This window comes from Panthera onca, chromosome E1, assembly GCF_046562875.1.
Source record: "Panthera onca isolate mPanOnc1 chromosome E1, mPanOnc1 haplotype 2, whole genome shotgun sequence".
Lineage (NCBI taxonomy): Eukaryota > Metazoa > Chordata > Mammalia > Carnivora > Felidae > Panthera > Panthera onca.
The window spans coordinates 44,776,148-44,789,942 of NC_138352.1; the positions used below are offsets into that span (position 1 = coordinate 44,776,148).

The 13,795-nt window shown below is 36.8% G+C and overlaps 1 protein-coding gene across 7 annotated transcripts in view; it reads left to right on the plus strand.

Annotated features, from left to right (window-relative positions):
- Positions 1 to 13,795, plus strand: part of TRIM37 (tripartite motif containing 37) — a 145,761-nt gene that overhangs the window by 95,651 nt on the left and 36,315 nt on the right. For 6 of the 7 annotated variants that reach the window (XM_078437364.2, XM_078437363.2, XM_060647743.3 and 3 more), the window contains exon 19: positions 4,320 to 4,628. The exons of the other annotated variant lie outside the window; for it this stretch is intronic. In XM_078437364.2, coding sequence (XP_078293490.1) covers positions 4,320 to 4,628 — 309 coding nt within the window. The remainder of the gene's footprint in view (positions 1 to 4,319; positions 4,629 to 13,795) is intronic. 7 annotated transcript variants of the gene reach the window in all.

A 13,795-nucleotide genomic window follows, 5' to 3' on the forward strand; every position in this document is an offset into this window, starting at 1 on the left:
GCTGTCAGGACAGAGCCCGATTCAGGGCTCGAACTCATGAACTGCGAGATCATGACCTGAGCTGAAGTCAGATGCTCAACCGACTAAGCCACCCAGGCACCCCTGTTTGTTTTTTTTAAAGTTTATTTATTTTTGAGAGAGAGACATCGTGAGTGGGGGAGGGGCAGGGGGGGAATCCCAAGCAGGCTCCGTGCTGTCAGCACAGAGCCCAATGTGAAGCTTGAAGTTGAAACTGTGAGATGACCTGAGCCAAAACCAAGAGTTGGTTACTTAACTGACTGAGCCACCCAAGTGCCCAAAGAGTTGTTTTTTGTTTTTGTTTTTTTTTTAAATTCATGAATTGGTATTGGATTTTGCCAAATGCTTTTTCTGCATCTATTGATACGATGTGATGCTTTACATTATTTGATTTTCGAATGTCAAACCAGCATATCTGGGATAAATCCCACTTAATTGTGGTATATAATCCTTTTTATATACACTGTAAGATTTAATTTGCTAATGTTTTGTTGACGGGTTTTTTTTTTTTTTTTGTCTCTATTCATGAAAGACACTGGTCTGTAGTTTTCTTTTAATGTCTTTGATTTTCATATTAGAGTAATGCCTCGTAGATTGGGTTTGGAAGTATTCCCTCTTCCTTGGAAGTATTCCCTACTTATATTCTTGGAGATAATAGAAGGTGGATGTAGGCCTCTTCAGATTATCTATTTCTTTGGTTTTTGGCAGATTGTCTTTCAAGGTATTGGTCCATTACATCTAAGTTATCAAAAATTTGTTGGCATAAAGTTGTCCATAGTATTCCTTTATTTTCCTTTCATTCTTTCAGTACATATTGAGTGAACCTATTATGTATCAGACTCACTGCAGGTTCATGTTCTTAAAAGCATCATACTGTACTGTAAAAGCATTTTAAGAGGTATCAATCAGGGTATGAATTACAGATAATATATTTGAACCAGATTTTATGGTACATGTAGTGGTGAGTAGAAATAGAAAGTCAGACAGGGTTATTCCATGGAAGGTGTTGCATGCCTAGTCTGAGGAATGATGCATAGTGGGCTTTGAGAAGCCAGTTGCAGTTTAGGAGTGGTTTGATTCAAGCTGCTTTTTAGAAGGCTGGCAATGCCCAGAAAACTATCAGAAATGGAAGCTTAATGAGGGTATTATTGTAGAAGTTTATTTCAGTGGTTCCTAGTATGAGAGGGCAAATTCATACATTTCTGGATATTTTCTCAGTCATCGTATACTCAAAAATACGTAGATCTGAGATCTTCAGAATCTTTTGATATTATAAAAGTTCTACTTAACTTCTAAGGAATACATCAATCTACTCTCTATATAATTAAGATTTTATTTGTAGCATGGCAATGGTAGTATGTGGAATCTCGTGAAGTTACAATTATAGGGCTTGGCAATTGAGTGGAATGTGCTAATGATTCTGAAAAAGCTTAGGTGAGCAGAATGGTGGTAGCATTGATTGATGCTGAAATCTGGAGGAGAAGCTTTAAAGAACTATCAATCTTGAAGGCCATAACTGAATGATATGAAAGAATTGTTACAGATGAGATTCTCAATTCTAATTAACCTTGTAACTTGGCACATTCAGGAAAGCTTCTTATTTTCAGTGCAGTAACTTTCTTTAAATTGTCAGGTTCCTGTGGTATAAGATCCCATTACGTTTTCCTGTCTTGGCAGTTATCACATGGTACTGAAATAGATTATTTTTCATTTTTCCAGCTGGACTGAGAGCTTTGTGAGAGCAAAGACTGAGGGTTTGTCTTGTTCACTGTTGTATGTCCTGCCCAGCACAGTGCCTAGCATTTCAAACAATCTTGGTAGTTGTTTGATTATCAGCTGATGGAGGTTTGTTTAGTTTTTTTTTTATATTTTCCCATTTGGGATTTTTACTTTTTAAAGTTCTTGTCAGTTTCTAGTAATAATAAACTGGGCCATGTGGGTTAATACAGATTTTCATATTTAAGTCCATGTAGATGTGGGGTACTAGATTTTGTTTAGGAAAACATTTAGAAATATCTTGTGGAGCTCTTGGGTGGCTCATTTGGGTAAGCTGACTTGGTTAATTGTCTGACTTTTGATTTTGACTCAGGTCATGATCTCACGGTTCTTGAGATCGAGCCCTAAGTCACGGACTCTGTGCTGACGGTGTGGCCTTCTTGGGATTCTCTCTCTCTCTCCCTCTCTCTGCCCTTCCTCTGTGCGCTCTCTCTCTCTCTCTCTCTCTCTCTCTCTCAGGATCCTCTGTCCCCCTCTCTGCCCCTCCTTTGCTTGCTCTCTCAAAAATAAATAAATAAAAATTGTGAATATCTTGTGCCATAAGCTGTTCGGCCTGGAATACAAAGATCACTAAGATGTTACCTCTACCCTTTGGTTTGTATGTATGTTTGTCTTTCTTACTATAATGTGTAAAGTGCTGTATGTTTGTCTTTCTTACTATAATGTGTAAAGTGCTGTAGTAGAAGTATACTCTTAAGTATTATACAAAATTGGGTCAGAATTGATTTGGAAGAAGTGAGGCAATTGGTGGTTTAGGTGCCTAAAGAAGTAGACATTTCAGATTTCATCTGATGGGCTTGAGTTAACAGAGGGAGCACCGGAAATAGGACATGTGAAAAGCATAAGGGGATATAGCATTGCCTATGTATTACAGAGTTGCAGGTAATACCAAAACAGTGGAATATGTTTGGGGTAGAGGTAGAAGATAAAACCACTGAGAGGTAGCGTAGAATCAGATAATGGGCCTCGTGTTCCACGCTGGTGCTTTTGTGAATGATTGTCAGCAGGAAAGCAATAGAAAATAATAACTGATTTGGGTTTTAGAAAACATTTCTGACATCCTGGTGGAAAGGGGTTGGATGGAGGATTACACCACAGAGTGCTTTCACAAACATTGTGTCTTCTGAGCCTCATGACAGCCCTGTTATGTGTATATTATTGTCTTCATTTTACAAGTAAATAATGGACTCAGAAGTTGGTGGACTTAGAGAAAGTTACAGCAACTAAATGGTAGATTTGAGACTAAATCCTAGATTTCTAAAATCTGTCCTTACTTAGCTCATTTATAAAATGGAGATAATAGTATTTAGTTACCTCAGAGGATTGATATGAGAGGATTAAATGACTTAATTTCCTTAAAATATCTGACATTCAGTAAGCTCTTTATGGATGTTTCTTAAATAAACAAAGACAGTAAAATCTCCCTATCAAGATAGAAAATCTTTCTCAGAAGCACTTCCACCCCAGACTTTTGGCTGGCTGAGTGATGTACCCACCCTAAACACTGTCAGAAGAATGAACCAGTCTTAGACTCGTATGTCCTGGGGCCAAAGGAGGGATCTAACCTCCCTGAGCACATTGCTGCCTACTGCCTGATACCTGAACACAATCTGAGTCCTTTCTGCAAGGTAGAAGTGGGGGATTGGCTGTCGAACACATTATAGTGTTTACTTTCTACAGCACTTCATCTTCTATACTAGAAGGCAGGCTGTTTCAGCTGTCATTCCTGCTAATAAAGGACTTGTTCTTTTCTATTTAGTGGCTATTGGTCCCCCAGTTTTGTTTTTTTAGGTGGGGGGTAAGGCTTGGTTTCTTTTTGCTTTGAGTCTGTCATAACATTCTTTGATTTTCAAAATATTGATATCTTTTTCCTTTCTGCAGTAGAAAGTCTGTAGTTTCCTTACTTATACCTCTATTTTAATATTTGAGGAGTGGAATGGGTGAAAAACAACTACTTTCTCTGGGAAGAGAGAAAACATTGTTACTTTAGAAGCTGCAAAGACTGATGGGGAAGTATTTTATGTTGTTCTATGGCACTTAATAGCTGTAACTACACTGGAAACCTTCTTAGACTTAGATGGAATATATATTTTTTATATACTATGTATAGCAGATTTGACTACTTAATTTGGGTTCTAGGTTTTTGGGTTCTTTTTTTTTTTTCATTTTTGTCAGTTATGAAGATGATAAAAGCTCAGCATAGGAAATTTGAGAAAAATGGAGAAGTATAAAGAAGAAAGCACAGGCAGGCAATAAGGCAGCTTTTTTAAACTTTTAGAATTAGGTAACTATTCTGATTTGAGTGATTATATTGTGATCCAGACTCTAACTTTGAAGGTATGGATAAAATTAGGATACTTGGATCTATCTTTATTTTCATTAATGGAATTTAATGCATGCTTTTAATTGTTGATTCCACCAAAGCACCTTAGCTTTTTACACCTCAAGTTTGCATATATTGACTGTATGATAGAACGATTTAATAGAAGTCTCTATTAACATGACTTACAACTTTCTGTCTAAAGCATCATATTCTCGAAAAGATAAAGACCAAAGGAAGCAGCAGGCAATGTGGCGAGTTCCCTCTGATTTAAAGATGCTAAAAAGACTCAAAACTCAAATGGCTGAAGTCCGATGTATGAAAACTGATGTAAAGAATACACTTTCAGAAATCAAAGGCAGCAATGCTGCTTCCGGAGACATGCAGGCAAGCCTTTTTTCTGCTGACCAGGCAGCTCTGGCTGCATGTGGAACCGAAAACTCTGGCAGATTACAGGATTTGGGAATGGAGCTCTTGGCAAAGTCATCAATTGCTGGTTGTTACATACGAAACTGTAAGTGGAAAAGATCCTATTAGTGTCATTTCTCTGTGTGTCATTTGGGAAGCTAGAGGATGGGTTATTTTTAAAATAATAATATTTAAACACCTCTCTTATAATGAATTAAGACTACAAATACATATAGCCTTTTTTCCCATTCAGAACTGACTGTAGATTTTCTATATAGAGCTAATACTTCTTTTTTTTTTAATGTTCATTTATTTTTGACAGACAGAGCATGAGCGGGGTAGGGGCAGAGAGAGAGGGAGACACAGAATCAGAAGCAGGCTCCAGGCTCTGAGCTGTCAGCACAGAGCCCGAGGCGGGGCTCGAACTCACAGACTGTGAGATTGTGACCTGAGCTGAAGTCAGACGCTCAACCAACTGAGCCACCCAGGTGCCCAAAGAGCTAATATTTCTTGATTGAATATTCTGTGCTGGACAGTAAACAAGACAGAATACTTAACCTCTTGGATCTTACATTCATAAATTCATGTGGTGGAAATTGGACATTAAAACGTGTAGACAAGTAAAGATAATTTCAGTTAGTAAAAAGTGCTGTGAAGGAAACAGGAATGGGATAGGAAGATGAGGAGTGTGCTGCTTAGGTTAGGGAAGTAAGAGAAAGTCTCTGAGGAGGCAGCTTTTGAACTGAGACCTAAAGGTTGAGAAGGTGGCAGCCATGCAAAGATCTGTGGGAAGCATTTTTCAGGGTAAACAGAACAGAAGATGCGGATTCACTGATACAGGATTTGCTCTGCATATTTGAACACTTGAAGGAAGACCAGTATGGTTGAATATGATAAACAAAGCAGAAGGGAGAATACTAGGGGATAAGTCAGAGAGGTAGGCAGGATCTAGATCAGATAGGGCCTTGTAAGACCTGAATAGGAGTTTTATTCTGATTTTAGAAGCAAGTCTCTAAAGAATGAAAATCGAGGTGGTGGGGGGATGGCAGTGGCATTTATGATCTGATTTACCTTTTACAAAGATTACTTTGCTTGTTGTATGGAGCAAGGTCTAAAAGGGGTTGAGAGTGTATATGAAATATGGTGACCTATTCTGGAGTTACTGCAGTGGAGAAGTGGACTTGCTCATTTTCTAGCAGCCCTTCTTGACTGGGGTTCCTATCTTTCTTAATTCTCCGAAGGGTGGTTCATAACTATTACTATTCTAGATACATAGGAGAGAAATTAGTTCATTACATACAATGGATATTTTAGACCAAGAAGACTCCGTTCTCCACTCACAACCCTGGTGTGGAAAGGCTGGATAGTTTGTAGGGAAAGAAAAAAAACTAAGAATGATATTTAAGTTTTTGTCCTAAGCAACTTAGTGACTGATGCTATCATTAATTTAGGAAATAAGGAAAAAGCTGGTGTAGGAGTTGGGGGAGGTGGTGGCAGGAAATTTGGAATTCTTGTTTAAACATTTTAGGTTTAATGGGGTACCTGGGTGGCTCAGTTGGTTAAGTGCCTGACTCTTGATTTTGGCTCAGGTGTTCATCTCATAGTGATAATATCAAGCCACACAATGGACTCCACTCTGGACATGGAGTCTGCTTGGGTTTTCTCTCTCTCTCTTTCTCCCTCTCTCTCTACACCTCTCCCCTACTCACTCTCTCCCACCTCCCACACGTACTCTGTCTCTCTCTCAAAAAAACCCAAAAAAACAAAACTAAACTTGTTAGGATTGAGATGTCTATTAGTTATCCTAGTATAATGTCTTGTAGGTAGATGGATGGTAAATAAGTATGAAGCTTATGAGGTCAAAGCTGGATATAAACAGTTAGTTAGGCGTCAACAGTGGCATTTATTGTTTAAAGTCAGGGAGTGAATTAGATCAAGTATGGAAGGAGTTTAAATGGCAAAGAGAAATTTTGGCTCTGGGGCACTTTAACATTTAAAGACATGGTAATGAAGGGTGTCCAATAAAGGAAATTGAGAAGCAAAAGAAGTGGGAGTGATTATACCATTGAGAGGTGTCAAGTTGAAGTGTGGGTGGCCCTTTTAAGAACCATTCCCATTGAGGAGTGTAGCAGGGTAAATCCAGTGAGAAACTGAAGCATTATTGCACAGCTCCTTCAAGAAGTTGCATAATGAATCAGGTTGTATCTGGAAGGGGTGTGAAGTCAAGAAAGAGTTTTCTGTTATCTGTCTGTGTTTTCACTTTCTAAGCCTATATGCTTTTTTTTTATATCTGTTTCTTTTTTACTGTGGTAAAATGTACATAACATAAAATTTACCATTTTAGCTATTTTTAAGTGTATAGTTCAGTAGCATTAAGTCCTTTCATACTGTTGTACAACCGTCACCACTGTCCATTCACAGAACTTTTTTCATCTAGTAAAACTGAAACTTTGTACCAATTAAATAATAACTTCCCATTTCCATCACCCACCCAACCCCTAGCAACCACCATTCCACTTTCTGTTTCTATGAACTTGACTATTTTAGATATCTCATATAAGTGGAACTCATACAGTATTTGTCTTTTTGTGTCTGGCTTATTTCACTTGCACATAATGTCTTCAGGGTTCATCAATATTATATCATGTGTCAGAAGTTCATTCCTTTTTAAGCCTGGAAAAATATTTGATTGTGTATATATATACACCACATTTCATTTATCCATTCATCCTCTGATGGACAGGGGTTGACATCTACTTTTTGGCTGTTTCAAATAATGCAACTCTGAGGATGGGTGTTCTTCAAGACCCTGCTTTCTATTTTTCTGGACATATATACCCAAAAGTAGAATTGCTGGATCATATGGTAATTTGCTTTTTAATTTTTTGAGGAACTGCCATAGTGTTTTCCATAGAAGTTGCACCATTTTACATTCCTACCTAATAAATAGTGCACAAGCGTTCTAGTTTGTTCACATCTTCCCCATCATTTACTCTTTTCTGTTTTTTGTTTTGTTTTTGATAATAGCCATATTAATGGGTGTGAAATGGTATCTTGTTGTCTTACTGTGCTTTTGATTCACATTTATTAGTGATGTTGAACATTTTTAAAAGTGTTTATTAGCCATTTATATATTTTTTCATTTCATTAAAGAAATGTCTGTTCAGATCCTTTGCCCATTTTTGAAATGAGTTTTTGTTTGGGGGGGGGTGTTGTTTTTTTAAAGATTTTATTTTTAAGTAATCTCTGTACCTAATGTGGGGTTCAAACTTAAAACCTGAGATCAAGAGTTGCATGCTTTACCAGCTGAGCCAGCCAGGCACCCTGGGTTGGCTTTTTAGTTTTGAGTTTCAAGAGTTCTCTGTATTCTGGATATTAATCTCTGATCCCATAATATAATTTGCAAATATTTTTTCCTAAACTGTGGGTTCCCTTTTCACTTTGTTGATGGTATCCTTTGACAGTAAAAGTTTTTAATTTTGCTCAAGTCCAATTTATCTTTTTCTTTCTCTTTTGTTGCCTGTGCTTTTGGTGTCCTATCAAAAAAGCATTGCAGAAAAGAAAAAAAGCATTGCTGAACCTGATGTTAAGCTTTCCCCTATGTTTTCTTGTAAGAGTTTTGTAGTTTTAGATTTTACATTTATAAATGTCTTTGATCTATTGTTAATTAATTTTGTATATGATATAGGTAAGGGTCCAAATGTATCAGCTTTCCTAGCACCATTTGCTGAAAAGATTTTCATCTCATCACTGAATGATGTTGATACCCTTGTTGAAAATGATTAGAGGGGCACTGGCTGGCTCAGTCAATAAAGCATGTGATTCTTTTTTTTTTTTTTTTTTAATGTTTATTTGTTTTTGAGAGACAGTGTGAGCGGGAGAAGGGCAAAGAGAGAGAGATAGAGACACAGAATCTGAAGCAGGCTCCAGACTCCGAGCTGTCAACACAGAGCCTGAGGCGGGGCTCGAACCCATGAACCATGAGATCATGACCTAAGCCGAAGTTGGATGCTCAACCGGCTGAGCCACCTAGTCCCCCGCCTTTCTGTTTTTTTATTTAAAAAAAATTTTTTTATGTTTATTTATTTTTAAGAGACAGAGAGCGTGAGTGGGGAGGAGCAGAGAGAGAGGGAGACATAGAATCCAAAGCAGGCTCCAGGCTCTGAGCAGTCAGCACAGAGCCCGACAAAGGGCTCAAACTCACAAACTGGGAGATTATGACATGAGCCAAAGTTGGATGCTTAGCCAACTGAGCCACCCAGGTGCCCCAGTAGAGCATGTGATTCTTGATCTCAGGTTTTAAGTTTGAGCCCCACATTGGGTGTAGAGGTTACATTAAAAAAAAAGAAAGACAAAATCATTTGACCATATATGTGAGCATTTATTTCTGGGCTATGTGTGTGTTTATTAAAATGGGGTATATTAATGCTAGATACTGATGGCAGTAATCCGGTAGAGATGAGTAGGAGAGAGGATGATTGCCAAATGCATAGAATTCTCCTAAAATAATCATGACAGTTCAATAGAAAAAGGATTGTAAAAGGGGGCATCTGGGTGGCTCAGTTGGTTAAGCATCTGGCTTCAGTTCAGGTCATGATCTCACAGTTTGTGGGTTTGAGCCCCACATTGGGCTCTGTGCTGACAGCTTGGAGCCTAGAGGCTGTGTCTCCCTCTCTCTCTGCCCCTCCCCTGCTTTCACTGTCTCAGTCTCTCTCAAAAATAAATAAAACATTAAAAAACTAAAAAAAAATTATCTTGAAAAATGAGTAAAAGTTATGATTAGGCTGTTAACATAAGAAAAAATACAAATGGACACTATACATCTCAACGGATACTCAGTCTCATCTAGTTGTCGAGGAAATGACAATCTAAAACCAACAGAAGAAATAATGCTTTTTGGATAGAGTTTTGCAAAAAGTTTTTGTTATATTTTTGCAAATACTTCCCTCCTGTTGTCACTGTTTTGTCTTTTTCTGCTAAACAAAAGTTTTACATTTTTAATTTTAGGTCTATTAATAGTATTCATGGGTTTGGGGCTTAATGTTTTTATTTGGAAAGCCTTTTCAACTCCAGGTTTATAAAAATGACCCTTGTTTTCTTATGGTATTTTTTTTTTTTTGACTTTTCAATGTTTGTATCATTATAACAAATATAATTTGTTTTTCATGATGATGTGTGAGGTAAGTTCATTGATTTCCCCCCCCCAAAAAACATGTTTTTTGAAGAATCTAGTTCATTCAATAATATTTAGTGCATCCTTTATTAACAGACCCAAATTCCCATATTTGCGTGATTCTGTTTTTAAATTCATTCATAGGGGTTGAGTCATATGAAATTGCCAACATGCAACTGTTTTTGACCTGCAAGAACAGCAGTTTGATATTGTTCAACTGAATATTTGTTGTGTTATTAACTACTGTAGTTTCACAGTTTGTAGTACAGTAATTATTTGCCTTCATTTTGGTTTTGTTTTCAAAATATTCTTGATGGTTCTTGCACATTTACTCTTCCAGAAAAAGATTTTGACTGAAATTGCATTATTTCGTGTGTTTAATAACACTTAATTTGGAAAATTGACATATTTTCAGTTTTAAAACATTAACATCTGGCAATGTGGTATTTCTCCTATTTATTTTGGTCATTTCATAGTTTTAGTTTTCTTCGTGTAAGTTCTGTATCTGTCTTGTTATATTTATTTCCAGATAGGTTATAACTTAGGTTGCTGTTGGGAATGGGATCTCTTTCCCCTCCATAATATTTTCTAATTATTTGTCATAGTAGGAGGACTATTGTTTTTACATGTTTGTCTTGTATTTAGCCCACTTAGTGAAAATTTTAAAGCCGTAAGGTTTTCAGTCAATTATCTAGAATTTTTAAGTAGATTGTATTATCAGCAAATAATCAGTTTATTCCTTTATTGCTTATTTACTTTTCATTTTGCACCATCTAGGTAGGCTAGGACCTCAAAACTATATTAACTAATAGCAGTAGTAGAATTTTTATTATGTTTTGAATTCTGTTTAGAAATTCCTTTTTACTCAAGTACAAACTTTGCTATTTGTTTTAATAAGTAGTTTTTACTAAATTAAAAGACATCCTTCAGGGTTGCCTGGATGGCTCAGTTGGTTGAACACCCAGCTCTTGACTGCGGCTCAGGTCATAAGCTCACAGGTTCATGGGATCAGGGCTGCATCAGGCTCTGCACTGACTTGCTTGGGATTCTGTCTCCCCACTTCTCTCTGCTCCTCCCTTGCTTGTGCTCACTCACTCTCTCCTCACTCACTCTCTCTCAAAATAAATAAACTTTTTTTTTTTTTTAAAGATACATCTGGGGCACCTAGATGGGTCAGTCAGTTTAGCTTCTGACTTCGGCTCAGGTCATGATCTCATGGTGCATGAGTTTGAGCCCTGTGTTGGGCTTTGTGTTGACAACTCAGAGCCTGGAGCCTGCTTCAGATTCTGTGTCTCCCTTTCTCTGCCCATCCCCTGCTCACATTCTGTCTCTCTCTCTCTCAAAAATAAATAAGCATTAAAAAATTTTTTGTAAATGATACATCCTTCTATTGTTAATAATTACTATGTACAGTAAGTACCACTGTTTACTATGTGCCGGATATCATTCATAAGTCACATCCCAACAGCAACTCTGAGGCAAGTTGTTTTTATCCTCAATTTACAGATAGATAAACAGAGGCACAGGGCATTAAACAGTATTGTCAGAATTTCAGTGGTAATTGGCAGAGCAAAGAGCTTAAACCTCAGAGACTATGCCTTTGACCATTATACCAAACTACCTCTTTTTCTCCTTACTAAGAGGTTGTTTTTTGTTTATGAAGAAGTTGTATAGAATTATGCTTTTTTGGGCATCTGGCAAAATGATCATACTGTTTTTCCCATTACTTTGTTAACTTAGAGAATTACATTCTGTATCTAATGTTGACCATTCTTGAAATAGTAGATGAATCCTAGTAGGTTTTGGTTATTTGTAATTGTTCTTAATACACTGAATATCAGTATTCAGTTCGCTAATATTTTACTTAGGATTCTTGACTATGGTAGCCATAAGTAAAATCGAGTTGTATTTTTGTTACATTATCCTTAACCAATTTGAATTCCAGTTTTATGCCACTGAAGAAATTCAGAAGTTTTGTCCTTTTCTATTCTGTGAAATTGTTAAAATAACATCTTATCTGCTCCTTAAAAGTTTAATGAAACTCATTCATAAAACCATTTAGTAGTTCTTTCAGGGAAACAACTTTAAGAGCCTTTTTAATTTCTCTGTATTTATTGGTCTCATATTTCTCCTCCTTAAACCAGTTTCCATAATTAATTTTCCTAGAAAATTACTCATTTTATTAGATACTTAAATTTGTTGGTATATTTCACTTATTCTGATCTCTTAAATTTTAAAGAGTCCTCAATACAGGGTGTTAACTTTTTCACTTACATGTGTTTCCTTATTTTGTCCTTTGATTTGACTTGCTAGAGATTTGTCCATTTTATTTCTCTCTTCAAAGCCCTAGTTCTGGGGTTCCTGTGTGGCTTAGTCAGTTAAGCATCTGACTCTTGATCTTGGCTCAGGACATGATCTCACGGTTGTGAGATTGAGCCCTGAGCCCTGCTTTGGGCTCCACACTGGGAGTGGAGCCTGCTTAAGATTCTCTCTCCCTCTCAGAAAAGACAAAACAAAACAAAAAAGACCAAAAGCAACAAAGACTAGAAAGGACCAGAGAACACACCAAAAACTTCCAACTCTACAGGCAACACAATGGCAATAAATTTGTATCTTTCAGTACTCACTCTATATGTCAATGGACTAAACGTTCCAATCAAAAGACATAGGGTGTCAGAATGGATAAGAAGACAAGATCCACCTGTATGCTGTTTACAAGAGACCCATTTTAGACCTAAAGATATCTTCAGATTGAAAGTAAGGGGACAGAGAACCATCTATCATGCTAATGGTCGTCAAAAGAAAGCTGGAGTAGCCATACTTTTATCAGATGATCTAGATTTTAAAATTAAGACTGTGACAAGAGATAAAGAAGGACATTATATCATAATTAAGGGGTCTATCCACTAAGAAGATCTAACAGTTTTAAACATTTATGCCTCCAAGGTGGGAGCACCCAAATATATAAATCAATTAATCACAAACATAAAGAAACTCATTGATAATAATACCATAATAGTAGGGGACTTCAACACCCCACTTACAGCAACGGACAGATCATCTAAGCAGAAAATCAACAAGGAAACAATGGTTTTGAGTGACACACTGGACTGGATGGACTTAACAGATATATTCGGAATATTTCATTCTAAAGCAGCGGAATACACATTCTTCTCTAGTGCACATGGAACATTCTCCAGAATAGATCACATATTGGGACACAAATCAGCCCTCCGTAAGTACAAAAAAATCAAGATCATACTGTTCAGATCACAACACTGTGAAACTCAAAATCAGCTATAAGAAAAAAATTGGAAAGACAATACTTGGAGATTAACGAACCTCCTACTAAAGAATGAATGGGTTAACCAAGAAGTTAAAGAGGAGATTAAAAAGTGCATGGAAGCCAATGAAAATGATAACACCATAGCCCAAAACCTCTGGGATGCAGCAAAGGTAGTCATAAGAGGGAAGTATATAGCAATCCAGGCCTTCCTAAAGAAGGGAGAAAGGTCTCAGATATATAACCTAACCTAACACCTTAAAGAGCTGCAAAAAGAATAGCGAGTAAAACCCTAAAACAGCAGAAGACAGGAAATAATACAGATTACAGCAGAAATCAATGCTTTTGAAATTAAAAACAAACAAAAAACCAGATCAATGAAACCAGGAGCTGATTCTTTGAAAGAATTAACAAAATTGATAAACCCTTAGCCAGTTTGATCAGAAAGAAAAGGGAAAGGACCCACATAAATAAAATCAAGAATGAAAGAGGAGAGATCACAGCCAGCACTGCAGAAATACAAACAATAAGAATATAATGAACAATTATATGCCAATAAATTAAGCAGTCTGGATGAAATGGACAAATTCCTAGAAACATATGAACTACCAAAACTGAAACAGGAAGAAATAGAAAATTTGAACAGACCCATAACCAGTAAAGAAATTGAATTAGTAATCAAAACTCTTCCAGAAAATAAGAGTCCAGGGCCGGATGGCTTTCCAGGGGAATTCTACCAAATATTTAAAGAAGAGTTATACCTATCTTTTTGAAGCTGTTCCAAAAAATAGAAATGGGAGGAAAACTTGCAAACTCA